The sequence below is a fragment of the Peromyscus maniculatus genome, chromosome 5, assembly GCF_049852395.1.
Source record: "Peromyscus maniculatus bairdii isolate BWxNUB_F1_BW_parent chromosome 5, HU_Pman_BW_mat_3.1, whole genome shotgun sequence".
In the NCBI taxonomy this organism is placed as follows: domain Eukaryota; kingdom Metazoa; phylum Chordata; class Mammalia; order Rodentia; family Cricetidae; genus Peromyscus; species Peromyscus maniculatus.
The window spans coordinates 32,023,852-32,040,747 of record NC_134856.1 but is presented as its reverse complement, the minus strand read 5'-3'; the positions used below and the strand labels follow the sequence as shown (position 1 = coordinate 32,040,747).

At 48.3% G+C, this 16,896-nt stretch overlaps 1 protein-coding gene across 2 annotated transcripts in view; it reads left to right on the top strand.

Annotated features, from left to right (window-relative positions):
• Positions 1 to 16,896, top strand: part of Tom1 (target of myb1 membrane trafficking protein) — a 37,542-nt gene that overhangs the window by 1,786 nt on the left and 18,860 nt on the right. The window contains exons 2-3 of one of the 2 annotated variants that reach the window (XM_006974950.4): positions 12,174 to 12,258; positions 15,758 to 15,836. In XM_006974950.4, the coding sequence (XP_006975012.1) occupies positions 12,174 to 12,258; positions 15,758 to 15,836 (164 nt within the window). The remainder of the gene's footprint in view (positions 1 to 12,173; positions 12,259 to 15,757; positions 15,837 to 16,896) is intronic. The other variant, XM_076571991.1, reaches the window with a different exon arrangement.

The window sequence follows — 16,896 nt, the reverse complement described above, 5'->3', positions numbered from 1 at the left end:
AATGAGCCTTCCAGGGCTACTGAAGAGGCTGTAAAAGAGCCTGGTGTAGTGGAGCATGCCTATAATCCCAACACTCAGGAGGCTGAAGCAGGAATATTTTGAGTTCAAGTCCAGCCTGGACTACATAGAGAGCCCTACCTTGAACAACAACATCAGTGTTCCTAATGTACTCTTTTATGTGTAGAGATAGAAGTACTGGAGGGGTGTGTGTGTGTGTGTGCGCGTGCGCGCGCTCGCCTGCCTGCCTGCCTGCCTGTCTGCCTGTCTGTCTGTCTGAGACAGAGTCTCAGTGTTGCCCAGCTTGGCCTGGAACTTAGGGACTCAAGCAGTCCTCCCCATCAGCTTCCAAGTATCAAAGACCTTGCACCTGTACCAAAGGGCCTAGCTGGCTGTAATGATGGGTGGCCAGGTTTTAGCTGTTTGAATTCCTGAATCTAGGCCTCTCTTTGCTACAGCAGTTAAATGGTGTCTTCTCAGGTCTGACCTCATGCCCTGAGAGTAGAGTCTTGTATGGTTAGCATACTAGAGGACAGCAGTCACTAAATGGTGCTAGTCAGGGCCCAGTGTCACTGGCCTCACAATTCACATGCACCTTGATGCTTGCTGGTTTCACTGTCTGGAGTGTCTGCTTCTGTGAGGAGCTGGGCTCATCCCCTCGAGCACTAGGCACCATCACCTCCTCCACTGAGGTCTTTCCTAACTCCTGCTCCAATCTCTGTTCTTTTATTCTCTTGTCACTCTGCTTCCTGTAGGCACAAAACTGCTCTCACCTCAAGGGAAATCACAGTTTATGAATCACAGCCAAATATGAATTGCTGTGACCCAGGAACACAGATTCACATCGCCCCAAATAACATGTTTCAATGTGGGAAATAGTTTCATGACATTTTTGTAGCTACAGAACAAAAGCAAGCCAGAAATCAGGCAATTCGGTTATAGCAAAGCATGAAAATCTATGCTGCATGTCTCAAGTGCCAGCTGATGACATTCCTAGCTCTTGGGTTGGTGGACGCTAGTTTTCTATTAACTTATTCCAAAAGGTGTTACCTGATAGTCACAGATTTGTTAGGTCAGACACAGAGATGAGATGAGCAATAAGTGATTACTAAAGGGTCTAAAGCAAGGTAATTTGTCTCAAGATCTGCAACATTTCCACTTTCCACAATCACAAAATTGTAGTCAGCCTTCTAACATCTTTAACACAGGTGTAGCCTTTTCTGGGAACTTCAGTTTGTAAACTTAAACTCTCTTGCTTGAGAGTAGTTGTAAGAAAGCTGGTTCCCAGAAAGTGCCTGCACAGTGAGAGGGTGTGGGGAACATCAGCTCCTGCTATCTCACCATCATTTACTGTTTCTACCTCCATCATACTGATACACCACCATCCCTGCTAGCCTTGATTTGAGACCAGGAGTTATCCCTTCCTTTCCTGGTGCCTCAGGTGAAAAAAGAAAAAAGAAGGACATGACTGCTCCTAGGTATGGTGGAGGAAAAGTTTATTGTAGATTAAAGGGAGACCATAGCTAGTGAGGCGGGCCATGTGGGGATGGTAGGGGAGAGGACACACGGATGGGGACGGACACACACACACACACACACACACACACACACACGTTGGAGCTGTCCTTGGATTCCCAAAGCCTACCCATGGGCCCATAGACAGGAATCAGAAATGAATGACCAGCATCGGGGCTCTGAGGTTCTTTTGGGGCAGATGAGCTAGAAACCCACAGGTTAGGCCATGTTGTAGACATTGGGCTGGGTTAGGAGTGATGGTATTGGTCCCTGACTACTGCTGACTATTGCAGTTCTGTCTCACATCCCCATCTGTAATGAAACACAGGGGCATCCCAGTCCCTCGCCTTCCCATAGGACTGGTGAACAGCAGTTGAAAGGTAGCAGGAATGGGGAAGGGTTAGTACTATAAGGCACAAAGGGGCAGTGTGGTGTTACAAGAGGAAGTCAGTGCTAGGGTAAGCAGCCTACCCTGGACTTGTCAGAGATGGGCCAGTTACCTTGTTCATAATCAGCTCCTCTGCCCACTCTTGGTGAAAGGTATAGGTCAAAGGAGAGGGAGCCTCAGAGGACTCTTACAACTGCTGGCAGGGTGGACTAGACCAGGATTACTCTACAAAGGGCCACACAGTCAATCCTAAAGGCTTAGGAAGGCCATATGGTCTCTGTTAAATAATTCAACAAGGCTATTGTTGCATAAGAGCAGCCAGAGACAATAGGTAAATGAATGGGCGTGGTGATGCTCCAATAAAACTATATGGGCCATGGAATTTGAGTTCATGTCATTTCCATCTGCCATTAAGTATTATTCTTGGTGGGTGTGGTGTTGCATGCCTTAAATGCCGCACTCTGGAGGCAGAGGTAGGCAAATCTCTGTGAGTTCCAGGCCAGCCTGGTCGACCTAGTAAGACCCTATCTCAAAACAATGTCTACATAGGGCTTTGCCTTGGCTGAACAAATACTAGTAAGGCCCAAGGTGACCTTGAGTCAGAACACTCGCTCTGTGACCTGGAGTAGGTTATTAACCTCACTATCTTCTGGTTCTCCATCTGTAAAAGGAGGCTAATAATAGCACCTGTCAGGTGGGATTGCTGTGTACTGTGTGGCATTTGAAGCACTTGGACCGACGGCTGCCAGACAGGAGGAGTTCACAGCTGTGAGCCACGGGGATGGTCATTGGTGGTGTCACTGTTCTAGGGCGCACTTAGCGACAGAGCCAAGGTAACAATGCAGGCCCAGACTCCAGTGCAGCCTTTCTGTTGGTCTTTGTGTCCCTGGGATATGAGCAGTCACTGGCTGGGTGGCAGCACATTCACAGGCAGGTCAGGTTTCAGGTTGTAGGTGGAGCCGGTTCTCCTGGGGATAGGCTCAGCCTGACTGTGGACTGAGCTGCTGCTGAATAGGTTTTGTTCCCACATGGAGCACTGAGAAATAAGAGTAAAGTCCTGGATTTCTGCTCTCAGAGGGTGGTGTTTGGGCAGCTGAACTAAAGCCCTCAGTGTGGAACTCTCTTGGGGCTGCCACTCCATAAGGAGCCTGGGGATTCAGGACACTAACTCTTAACCCTTTGATGAAGGAGGTCCTGATCTAGGCCAATACTCTCACCTTGCCACATTCATCTGCCACCTTTTAACCTTTGTATCTTCATGCCTCCTTTATTCTTATTTTCATGGTGTTTTCCTTTAATTGGCTCACGCACTCATTTCTCCTTGTCCTTCACAATCGGGCCTACAGGGTCATGGCAGCAAGCACCTTTACCCACTGAACCATCTCACCAGTCTGGTGAAGGTAAATCTTAGATGAGGTTAATAATGAAATAGTAGAGCCTGGCAGGCAGAGATTGCCCTCTATAATGTGGACGATCCCTACCCAGTCAGTTGAAGACTTTCCTGGAAAGACTGACATCCCCAGAGCAAGGGAAACCCTGCCAGCAGACATATCTGTCGCTGATTCTCACTTGGCTCGAGATTTTGGAGCTGCCAAGCCTCTACAATCATATGAGTGCATGTCTTAAAATCAATGAGCCCACTGGTATTTGCATGTTTGCTCACTCTCTCTTTCTCACACTCTTCCAGTCTTCCATTTCTCACTTATTTTTATTTTATATGGGTGTGTTGTGTGGTATATGCATGTACATGTGTGTGCACAGGTTCATGTGCATTTGTGTGAATGTGTGTGGAAGTCAGAGGTCAGTGTTGAATGTCTTCACCTTTTTTGATAGTGGCTCTCTCACTGAACCTGAAGCACACCAACTCAGCAGACTACCTGTCCAGCAGCTCCTGGTACTCTCCTGTCTCTGCCTCCCCAGAGTTGCTATCACAGGTACATACCACCACACCCAGCTTCTTACATGGTGCTGGGGATCGGAAACCAGGTCTAAATAAACACAGCAAGCACATAACTAACCAAACTATCTCCTTAGCTGTTCTTCCATTTCTCCGAACCCTGACTAATCCCAGCACCCTCCCCCTCCTATGCAAGGCTGTCCACACGACTTACACAATCACAAGTGGGGTGACACCAGCACTCCCTCCTGCCTGAACAACTTAGGGAACTCTCCTCTGTCTAACCAAAAGTTTCTCAGCAAAGAACTGTAGTTAGTTACATCAATTTGGAAAATGCAGAGTGAGGAAGCAATACCCTCTGTAAGGTATTTTAAGGTTTCTCTTGTGGCCTGTGGTTAAAAAAAAAAAAAGACAGGGAGAGACAACCAGGGTTTTAAAGGGTGTTTCAGCAACTTAGGAAATGGATAGAACATTCCAGGCTGGGTCTGGAAAGAGTTGTTCATTTGGAAAATAGACTTCAAGACAACTTGCTGGCTAGAGAAAAAAAAGTTGGCTACTCTATATGATTTTAGAATGGTTTTTAATGGGAAGTCTTGAAATTTTGGACTATAGTTTTGTGGCTGATACTTTTGTAGTGGGTAACATTTGTTTGGTGCTTATGCTATAGTCAGTGGACTTAACATGCACACTTTCATCCCCTTCTCACACGACCCTGGAAGGTGGGCACTTTAGTTACCCTATTCTGCAGAGGAAGAACGAGGCGCAGAGGAGCTCGGGTGTTCACTCAGGGTTACTCAGGTACTGGGTGCTAAAGTCAGGGCCTACACTGGGAATTTTCTGTTCACATCATGTGTTTCTAGTTTTTCCCCCTCACTGCTGACCCACAGGACTGAAAGGGACTCACTGGGCTTCTCCTTGCATCATAGGGTGTCCATCTAGAATGATTGAATCCACCAATGGCTCCGATATTCCTACCTCTTCCATAACAATTTCCTCCCTATGTCAGGGAGCTCAGCTGAGGACACCAGCAGCTTGAGTCTCTTTACTAGGAAAACAAAGCCTACAGGAACCTGTGTTCAAGTGGCCAGGAGTGAGTGGAGGGAGACTAGGGAAGAGAAACACTGTGAGCCAGGGGAAGGAGTCTGTCACAGCAGCAGGTCAGCAGTGGTGTTCATGAATGTCATAGATCAGGTGTCCAGTAGTATCTATTGTGAGCAGATGAGTTACAACCATGTATGGATTCCCACGCTGTACTTCCAGGTGGCTGGCACAGCCAGCCTATATCCCAGGGGCCACTTGAGATGGTGCTAACTGGGGGGATTATGTCCAGAATCACATCAGAGAAGAGTGTGTTAGGTTAAAGGGCGGATTAAGAAAAGATTTGGACCAGGTATGGTGGCACAGATCTTTAATCCCAGCATTTGGGAGGCAGAGGCAGGTGGGTCTTTATGAGTTCGAGGCCAGCCTGGTCTATAGCGTGAGTTCCAGGACAGGACAGCCAGGGCTACACAGAGAAACCCTGTCTCAAAAAAAGCAAAAGGAGAGGGACAAACAGAGAGCAAGAGCCGGGCGGTGGTGGCGCACGCCTTTAATCCCAGCACTCGGGAGGCAGAGGCAGGCGGATCTCCGTGAGTTCGAGGCCAGCCTGGTCTCCAAAGTGAGTTCCAGGAAAGGCGCAAAGCTACACAGAGAAACCCTGTCTCGAAAAACTAAAAAAAAAAAAAAAAAAAAAAAAAAACAGAGAGCAAGAGAGGAACAGGGGGACAAAAAAGAAAGGGAAAAAAAGGACCTGGAATTTTCTGAAAGATTGGGATTTTATCTAATAGCTACTAGGGATCAAGGAATGTCAAGTGGAGGTGGTGCTTCTCCTAACTAAAGTGCTGTAAAGGTGACTGTGCTGAAAATGTAGCCTCATCATCATCCAGTCACTTAGCAAACAGGCCCTACAAGCTTCATCCAGTGTAGAGAACTGGGAGACTTAACCTGCCTCCAGATGCATCACACTCTAATTGAAGGACAGACAGACCAAGAACCCAGCTGAGAGTTACATTCTATGCAGAATGCTGGTGGCCCACTGAGTACAGGAGCAAGCAGGGAGGACTCAAGGTACCCAGAAAATGACCTGACCTTATTGATGGGACTAGGAACTGAGTTAAGGAACAAGGGCACAGTCCCAGAAGAATTGAGTCTGAAGCTGAGCTATGGGAAGGTCATACTATTCCAACACTTGGCTCCTGACCACCAAATTCCAGGAAGCCCAGGGCACTCAAATTCATTCTATAGGTACCACAGCATGGCCAATCTCTAGGAAAGCCAGACAGCAGAGCCTGATAGAGGAACCCTGATCAGCTTGCCCTGTTCGAGCTTCTGGCAATAGGAAACCACATGTTTAAGGAAATTTGGAGAGAGACAACTTCCCATGGGCTGACATCTCAATACTGTCCTTACCAAAGCTCTTCTCTGACATTAGCCTGGAGGCTGAGGTGTGAAATGCAACAAAGAGTACTGAGGAGAACAGATGTCCAGGCCACAGCATTGAACTAAATACCTGGTAGCCTGGAGACTCAGTGCACTATTACACAGACACACCAGGACCCTCTCCTGTCTGCCACCCAGAGTGTGGGGGTGGGAGAATTATGAGCTGGGCAAGTAGTGGTAGCCTTCAGGGGATAGAGCAGAGTGGCCAGCACTCTGGGATAGTGCAAGCAAGCAGACTTTGCCTGTCTTCATCAGCATTGGCTGATACATCAGCCAAGGTGACAGGAAAGGAGGGTCATGGAGCTCATACACAGATACTTGCTCTGTGAGTGCTGGTCATTTGATCCTTGTTTTCTGGTGATCACATGGTACTACCGGAGGAGGCTGGCTGAGGAGATGGTTAAGGATGGGTGTGGGTGGAGTAAGGGTGGGGTGTGCATTAGCAGACTCATTTCCTCTTCTGCATCCTAGCCCCACAGCCTATGTGCTGACTCAGCCTCGCTTTCTGCATTACCCACCATAACCTCCATTGGATGCACATTGGCTGATGGCAGGATTTTGTTAGCCTTGCTCACCAAGGTATCCCCAGGGCCTGGACATGTTTCAAGGTATTTGGGAGGCATGTAACAGTGGTTACAGTCTGTTTGAGCCTGTAATCTAGGTGGGAAGCAAAGACAGGAGGATCAATACAAGTCCCAGGCTAGCCCTGCCTACAGAGTGAGCATCAGGCAGCCTGTCTACACAGTAGTCCCAAGCCAGTCTACACAGTAAATCGTAAAACATTCCTCTCTACAGAGTAAGCTCCAGGCCATCCTTGTCTACAGAGGAAGTCCCAGGTCACCCAGGGTAATAAAAAAGCAAGATTCTTTCTAAACAAAAAAGAGTGAGCGTGTTTGAGAACCAGACCTTTTGGAGTGTGAATCTCTGCTTTGCAGCTTACCAACCATGTGGCTGTGGACAGGTTACAGCCCTCTCTGTTCTCACCGTTGTTCTAGACTGTTTTGAGGGTAGTGAGTGTCACTATGTGCAAGACATTCTCAGTCTTATGTTTGGTGCATACTGTGCCCAGTGAGTGTGTGTGTGAACTGGCTGGCTGACTACATGAAGGATGACCTTCCAGGCAGCACCCAGGAATGTGAAAGAAAAAGAGTTCCAAAAGTGGGGACTCGGTATTGATTGTTCCTCTGAAGAGTTCAGATTATGACCCTTGGTAGCAGGGTTATAGATAACTTTTCAACAGAAAAGAGTGCTAGTTAGAATTGCATTAAAAGAGAAGGGTGTAGGAGTGACAGTCTAGGCCTCGGCATGTGATGGCACCTGGTCCAGAGCTGGCCCTGTCGTGAGAGACTTGGTAGCTTCTGGCCTGTGCAGGTGAGGAGACAGCTGATGTGGCAACAGGAAGGCAATGTGCCCTAGCTCTAATACTGTCTGTAGCTCTACTGAGCACCTACAGAATGGTTCCAAGGGACAGAGCAGGGCCCCTCTGGGACCATGAAGGCAGCTGTCCTGCCAGGGATTGTAGGTCACCACTGAAGGTGAAAAGGTGGTGGGCAGGCACAGGCACCTAGCATCTGCCTGGAGCACAACCTTTGGCTGTTGCTCATTCCTTTCCTTTGGCCCAAGTTGCAGTCAGACCCCAATGATCATCACAGCCTTCACCTGGCCTGAGACAATTGACTGGTTGAGAAGCCACACTGCTGTGAAACAGGCAGGCTCAACCTGATCTGATACATGTATACAGGAACTTGCTCATTTTGACCCATAGGCAAATATGTTTGAGTTAGGAGATATGGCCAGCAGGCCCAGGCCATTGCCCAGCTCAAGTCACTATAAATGGAGGAGTGTTGCATTTGTGCCAGACAAGAGACCAAAGGTCCTCTGGGCAGAACATACCTGCATTAGTCCCAACACAGGACAAGCTGCTGACCACAGGACTGCTATCCCTAAGCAAAATTAGCAAGCCCTTATTGACAGCAGAGACCTGCAGGAGCTGGGAGACAAGAGCCATTGCCCAGCAGCCCTTGAAAGTCACTGCCAGCAGCCAGAGGTGGAGGAGTCAATTATTGTGCTCTAGGAAGCTAGTGACCATGTTAGGGTTACTAACTTAAAATACCTTCTTAAATTACCAAGTTATGCTGGGCACAGCCAGTGCTTGGAAGGCAGAGGCAGGTGGATTTCTGTGTGAGTTCAAGGCCAGCCTGGTCTACACAGGGTTTCTCTGTGTAGCTTTGCACCTTTCCTAGAACTCACTTGGTAGCCCAGGTTGGCTTCGAGCTCACAGAGATACACCTGCCTCTGCCTCCCAAGTGCTGGGATTAAAGGTGTGTGCCACCACCACCCGGCAAAAAAAAATTTTTTTTTAATAGCAAGTTACTTTCATGGTCAAAAGCAAAACATAATGCCACTGTTCTCAGATTCCACACTTACAGGACACTTCTCCTCAGGGCACGTCAGAAGGAAGTCCAGGATTCTGTAACTGCTCAGTCCCCAAGGGACCTGAATTGAGGAGCAGTGGTCTGCACACATCTACCAGGCCAGCCTCATCCCCACCTGTGATTCCCAGCTTTCCATCCCCAGCCACTGGCCTTCCCACATGGCTATGTCTCTTCTGAAACTTCAGCTCTCTCCCCAGGAGAAGATGCTCAGTTACCAGGGTGTGCCAGTGGCCAGCAGCAGCAGCAGCAAGAGGACTGCTGAGAGGAGCCTTGGAAGGGTTGGGGTTGGAGAAGGCAGAGCGCACAACTCTAAGCAGGTCAGGAGGATGCTTTGCCATGTCCTGACCCCAGGAAGAGCCAGGCACCAAAGCAGGCCTGACAAGTTTGCTGCAAAAGACCAGCCACCCTTCATCATAGGATGGCTAGTGTTTTGTTGTGTTCTGAGTCTTTGGGGTTTTGAGTTTTGTTTTGGTTTTGTTGTATTGAGATAGGATCTGACTATGTAGCTCTGGATGGTCTTGCTCTGTTGACCAAGCTTGCCTCCAACTCACAGAGATCAGCTGCCTCTGATCTCTGAGGTTAAAGGTGAGCACCACTGTGGCCAGCCTGAGTGGCTGTTTTAAGGGGCTGACTCCTCTGTCTTGGTTTCCTCACTAGTGAGATGAGGTAGTAGTATACAATACATGGGGTGACAATTAAATCTTGTGTTTTATATAACTAGCTAATTACACTCGTGATTGTGTAACATATAGCTCAAAAGGTTAAATTATTACAGAAGTATTTTGTAGGCAAAGACTGGGGAACCCTGGAAGGCCATGAAGCACAGGAAGGGCATGGTTACTTTCATGGGAGGGGTAGACATGGGGAGGGAGAGAGAAGAGAATGGGCACAATGCAAACTTGGGAAGTGGGATTGGCAGGACACTGTGACTATTAGACATAGGTCTGAGGTCAAGGATGACTCAATACCTGCTGATCATCTGGCTGAGTATAGTCTGTGGAAAAGGAGCAAGTTTTCATGTTTAAGCAGCCCCTGCTCCCAGGCCCTCTGTAGCAAGTCATAACCTGCTCAAGGGGACACTTGGCCTCAAGATGAGAAGTGGAGCACAAAAGCCACACTCAGTAGATATTTATGGAAAGAATAGGCCTTGTCTTCCAGCCCTCTAAAGGGAAATCTTCCTGGCCTCCTCCCCTGGCCATAAGCCAGTGGCAAAGCAACTGCCCTTCTATCTCAGCCTCCTGTCATATGTTTGGGCCACACAAGCATCTGTCTGTCTGCAGGAACCAAGGGTAGAACTGAAGGCTGCCTGCCCAGCCCAGCAGGGGCATTGCTGATGGTTGGAAGAGGCAAGAGTCCCATTCAGTCACGTGGCGATCATGCTCTTCCTCTCCTAGTCCTGTTGAGACTGGAGCCTGTTCTGGATACCATGGGTCGAGAACTGTACTTTTTTGTCCACCAGGCATCTCAGTGCCTGGAATGGGTCTGGCTTACAAATAACTACACAATGGTAAGCTGTCAGCACCACCCAGCAATAAAGACCGTGTTCCTTGTGAGACAAATTACACCACCAGCCAAACTGGCTGATCAGCAGGTGTGTGAGTATACCACATCTACAGCCAGAGTCTGAAAGCCAGAGGAGATAGCTAAGGAGGAGGGGAATTTGGACAAACACCAAGGTTCCACCCTCTGAATATTGAATGTTAGCCTGTCACACAGATTACATGTGGAAAAATACATCTGCTATGACAGGAGATGGAACAAAGTGTGTGTGTTCTGTCTGAATAATAGACATGGTAGTGTGTGTGCATGGAGGGTTGGTGAAGGTCCTCACATTTTATCTGTTCCTGGATTGTCATTCACTTAACACGTATCAATGCTCTTTGAGATGGATATGTAGCTTAGTTGGATTTGGACTTGCTGTGTAGCACCAGGCTGACCTTGAACACTCAGTCCCTCTGCCTCTTCCTCCTAAGTCCTGGGATTATACGTGCATGCCACCATGTTCACCTACCCATTACAAGCCTTGAGAACTTCGTAGCTGGTTCCTAACTAAGAGATCTTAACCTAAGGATCACCCTAGCATGAAAATACCATGAGAGGTGGAAGTGGTTATACAGCATTGTGACTGTACCACTGATTACACAATTGAAGATATTATTTTATATGGTATGACTTCGTATCAATTTAAAAGGAAGAACTGGATAAGGAATGTAACTCAGTGATAGAGCACTTGCCTGCCATCCATGATGAGTGTTGTTTGTTTTTAGTCTTTTCTGAATTTGTTTTGTTTTGTTTTACTCTTAGTGGTGGGGGGTGGGGGGATGGGGAGGGCGCTACCCAACTCCCAAATAAATCACTCATAGAGGCACATTATTACTTATGAATGCCCAGCCTTAGCTTGGCTTAGTTATCCCGACTACCTTTTGCCTCTGGCTTTTCCCCTTCCATTCCTGAATACCTTTCTTTGTTTCTTACTCCCATGACTGGTTGTGTGTGCAGCTAGGTGGATGCCCCTGGAGTCATCCTCCTGTGGCTTCCCAGATTTCTCCTTCTGTTTATCCTCCCTGCCTGCCAGCCCCGCCTATTTCTCTCCTGTCTCGCTATTGGCCATTCAGATCTTTATTAGACCATCAGGTGTTTTATACAGGCAAAGTAACACAGCTTCACAGAGTTAAACAAATGCAACATAAACAAAAGTAACACTCCTTAAAATAATATTCTGCTGCACATGAGACCCTGCATTCAGGCTCCAGAAGGAAAAGACTAGTCCTCAGCCAGCCGTCACTGCACAGCCATTCTGAGAAAGTGCCATTTGGACATTGCCTGCCCTTGAAACTGTTCTTTCATTGACCCAATCTACAGAGAGAAACTGCCTCAAGGTGGCATGGAAAGAATGCCCCAGGAGAGAGCAGAAGAAACTGTCACATAGCTTTCATGTGGTAAAAATACATACATTTGCTATGCCAACTCAGGCATGACAGGAGGTAAAACAGAGTGCGAGTGTCATGTGGGGGCCTGTAAGAAATGAGACCTAGGGCAAGGACAGAGGTAGTTGCTCCCCATTGAATACTTCTTTGGAACATTTTACCTTTTAAACCACATGACTACTTCCAACTCAAAGGATAATATGAAGTGAAGAAGAGCATATTACCTATACAAATAAAGCAATACATGATCTCTGCTAGCCTGTTACAAACAAGCCCTCTGAGGCCAGGCCTGCCTCAGTTCTTGGCCCCTTTATCCACTTATGACTCTCTGAGCCACAGTTTTCTTATCCATGAACAAGGAAGGACACTTCTGGCCTCACATGGCTGGTACAATCCAATGACAAGTAGGACAGTATATAAACCTGGGTGCCCAGAAAGCAGACATGATCTTCTGTCTTATCTGTTCCCTTCTCCACTATTTTGGGTCTGCCCATAGAGGACTCCGCATACCTTTGTGACTCACAGTTTCTTCACAGAGAAAGCTACAGATGGCTCCCTGCAGAGTGAGGACTGGGCCCTCAACATGGAGATCTGTGACATCATCAACGAGACCGAGGAAGGGTAAGGGCCCTGAGAGGGGGGGGGGTGTGGGAGGTGATACAGGCTGTGACAGCCAACTATAACGTAGTACACACCAGCACTGATTCATACCTGTGTCCCACCAGATGATCCTCCCCAGCCCTCTACTGTTGTGGTCACAAAGTCTAACCCTGCTGTGCAGTATCCTGCTCCCATGCTAAACAACAGCATGGCATTTTAAACATCTTTAGACCATAATCCAGTCCACTGCCTTCATCAGGTGGATGAAAAGCTCAGAATTGTGAAGTTCAAAGACACAGTGTGAGCCAGGCAGTGATGACCCACAATTTTAATCCCAGCACTTGGGAGGCAGAGGCAGACAAATCTCTTGAGTTCAATGCCAGCCAGGTCAACAGAACGAATTCCAGGATGACCAGGGCCACATAGAGAAACCCTGTATTGGAAAAAAAAAAAAAAAAAAAAAAGGTACAGTGTGTGGCCACCTGGCCCCTAGGTGCTGTGATACACACAGTGTCTCTGAACAGCAGCCCAGATGGCACACAGATCTTGAGCCCCTGCCTTGGTGCATCACCTCCCTGGAACAAACAAAGCCAGCTGAAGATTCACAGTGCCTTTCTGCATGCTGAGAGCTGGAGTCCTAGGACAGCCAGATTTTCTCAAAAAGCAAGAACATACTTTCTCTTCCCTAAGATTAGCAACCAGCAGGGCCACCAGGGAGTTCACAGAGGGCAGTCAGTGAAGCAGAGCAGAGCTGTAGATCAGAGTGGGTACCTTCAGGCAACCAGGTGTGGGGCCCTGGCGTTTGCTCAGAATGCTGAGCCCAGTCAAAGCACATGGTATGGGAGAGGTATTGGATTTCTGTCTTCCTCTGCCTAATGCATGCAGGCCAACTGTGTGATGGGACCATGGACAAATTGCATTACCTCCCCAGGACTTTTTCCTCAAAGGCAGAACTCTGTTAAATCCTGCCAAAACTCTAGCCTAAGTCCTTGAATGGAGCAGAAAGTAGGGTGAGGTGCAGGGTGGCTAGTCATGCCAGGCAGGGAGTGCAGCCAGATGAGGACGTCCTTCCAGTCAAGTGCAGACTGAAGCAAAGGGGCAGGAGGCAAGGAGTGCAGGGAGAACTGGGGGAGACTCAGTTGTGCTGTGTGACTTACTCACACATCTGCATCTAGATTCGGAGTGAGAGCGGGGTGCACCTGGACAGATGTCAGCACCACCAGGAGAGAAGACAGGCAGACATGCTTACTGAGCCTCTGGAAAGGCCTGGCAGCTTTATGGATGGTGTGCCCTAAGTTGCTGCAGTATTTTTGCAGACAGTGTTCCTGTCTCCATGGTGAACTTGGGAAGCACTGTGTTCAGAGTTCATTGGCTGTGTAGCTGTTCATTCGAGCACTTTAAATGTTCCAGACACTGTCCAAGCATCGAGGAGCCAGCAGTCAGCAATGACAGGCACGACTCTTAGCCTCACCAATCTTATCTAAACTTTGTGTCTTTGGTGGATTCATACCATTGCCATACACTTTATACGTGTCACTGTGCATACCTGGTCCACTACCAGTGCTGTTCCCTTTTCTCCAGGCCACTCCATAAGTAGGAGTAAGTAACTTCAAGCACTAAAATGGTCCACAGGTCAGCAACTGTGTCAATCAGCTTTTCATAACTATAACAATGTTCTTGAGATGATCCGCTTATAAAGAGAAAATGTTTATCTCAGTTTTGATTTGGTTTGTTTGTTTGTTTGTTTGTTTGTTTTTGAGACAGAATCTCACTGGCCTCAAATTCACTATGGAGCTGAAGCAGAAGTTTTTATTTTGCCTCACAGTCTTGATGTTGTACATCATAAGAAGTGTGTGATGAGCTACAACCACACACCTCATGGCCAGGGAACAAAAGAAGAGTGACAGGGACCAGGGTTCCATGGTGCCCTTTAAAGTCACATCTCTGATGACAAAAAGACCACTCAGCAGGTTCTAGCTTCCCCCCTCCCCATTTATCTACCACACTTTGGATGGAACCCAGGGCCTTTGCACATGCTAGACAAGCACTGCCTCCAGCCTAGGCCCCACCTCAAAGTTTCTGTAGTGTCTCAGCAGTGCTGCTGTGAGGATGAAAGCATTTTTTAAACATGTGGGTTTTGGGGGGACACTCAGGATCCAAACAATATAGCACTGCTGACATCAAGAACTGAAGCCTGCTGCCCCTGGAACTGGCCAGGGAAAGTCAGGGAGCTGTGCGAGGTTCTGAGTACAGGTTGTTCTCACCCTTCTGGACAGGCTCCTATACCTGCCCTAGCCTCTCCACTGTAGCACTGACCCACCTGCACAGCTTTGCCTGCATGTGGGATCCCATCCTGGAGGCCTCTGCCTTTACTTCTGCTAAGGATCTTACCAGGATTCCATACTGCCCCAGTGTGGCCCTTAAAGGTCAGCACTGACAGACAAGCAGAGTCAGAATAAACTTCAAAGCCTCTCTGCCCGGGCACCTGCAGTGGGCCCACTCTGCTGAAAGTCATCTGCTTGCTCTCTAGGAGCTGTCTTCTCTGCCTGGATAGGTTAGTGTTTCCAGACAGGATGCACTGGAGGGAAAGCCCCTTGGGAGTTTCACGGATCACTAGGCCTTCCCTTGGGTTTGGAGCACAGGCAGGGTCCAACAAAAGCCTTCGGGGCAGAGCAGCTCTGGCAGTGCTAGGAAAGGAGTAGTCAGCAGGTGGGACAGGGAGGATAGGTGACCGCAGGCTCTCTGTGGCCACCTGCTGTATGTAGGCGCATCCAGGCTCCTGACCCTCCATCTCCTCTACACTGTTGTCTCCTCTCTGTCCTTCCAAAGCAGCTTCTCCCCACCAAGCTCTCCCTGCACCTGAACCCACTCTCTGGCTGTCCTCCAACTTGTCCTCCCCATTCTTTATGGTTGGCTACCTCCTTGAGTGTCTTTTAGACCCTACTCCATTCTTCCTCAAGACTACTTCTTCCTTCAGTTATCCCAGAATCCTTAGAAGTAGTGTATGTGCACACATGTACACATACACACACATACACGTACACACAAGTGCTTGGTTAAACTTGACAGGAAGATGGATTGTGGAACTGTCCAAAATGTGGCATTAGAACACTCTGCCTGTAGCCCATTTGTTCTTAGCATCAATACCCAGAAGGCCCTAGGAACTGTGGGGTACATGAGAAATAGCAAATTATGGGACTGCCCTACTTGTTGGATTCTGATACTGTCAGCTAAGAAAGGCCTGGGATTCTGTATTTTTGACAAGCACTCATACCTTGCCCAACATGAGTCTGTGATGGGAGGCCCAGGGTCTACCTAGTGCTTGGACTGAGAAGGCCATGGTGGCAGCAGTATCCTGGTGTGATCAGAACCTGGCACACAGGTCAGGCATAGGGAGGAGGGAAGATCCTATCCAGCCTTCCAGCTTTGCAGAGCCTCCTGAGCTTGGGCCCTTAGCCTTCTGTGTTAGGAAAGAGGATTCTATGCCTAAGCCCATCATTCTTTTTGTCCTTTTTACCAGCCCCAAAGATGCGTTCCGAGCAGTAAAGAAGCGAATTGTGGGGAATAAGAATTTCCATGAGGTCATGTTGGCCCTCACGGTGAGTCTGTCTGTCCATCCCTCCATGATCTCCCATGGCTAGACCATGGTCTGCTGAAAGTTGCTTCTCCTCAGTTAGGTCCAGTGGGACTCCCACCCATGCTTGAATTCCTCCTCTGAGGACGAGGAAGAAAAGCACCACGGGGAAGACCCATGCTGTTGGTAGAGGTAGATGACAAAGCAAGGGAGCTGGAAAGGAGTTCCTAACCTGAGTTAGGGGAGTAGACATACTGGGGCCACTTCCCTCTAAAACTGCACTCTGAAACATGAACATAAAGCAAATGCCAGTATCTAAGAACAGCATTGGCCATAGCACTGAGCCAGGCCAACATGGGCCAAGCACCAGGCATCCATCCTGTCTTTAGGACAGCCTGGCTAGGGAGTAGGTGGGAGAACACCCTGTCCATGCCTCTACCATGTGGTGCTTAGATCCAGATGGTCCTGCTTCCCTGCAAAGCACAGGCAGCTCCTGCTAGGTCATGGGGAGAGAAGGTTGGTGCTTGGTCCTTGAGTCATAATGTTACCTACCAATAGGGGAAGCTCAAGTTGTCTCCAATTCCTCCTGGAGAACATCTGACACTCTAGGCCAGTGTTTCTCAACCTGTGACTCAGGGCTCCTTGGGAGTCTAATGAACCTTTCACAGGGGTCACACATCAGATATCCCATGTATCAGATATTTACATTACAATTCATAAAACAGCAAAATTACAGTTATGGAGTAGCAATGAAAATGATTTTTATAGTTGAGAGTCACCACAACATGAGGAATTGTATTAAATGGTTGTAGCAGCATTAGGAAATTGAAAACCACTGCTCTAGATCATGTGATCTAAAAAGTAGGGTTATGTTATAACAGGCCCTGGTCTAGCAGGAAGGGAGTCCTGTCTGTCACATCATTCTGTATGTCGCAGTCTAAGAGGAGGGAAGCCCCCAGATGTAGCACTGCTCCCATCCCCATGTCCTAGAAGATCCCTTCTGGAAGCCTCCTCTTCTCTGCTCGGCTTCCCTCTGGGATAGAAGAGGAGCCTCACTGGAGTGGCAGCCCATTTCCTCTCCTCTG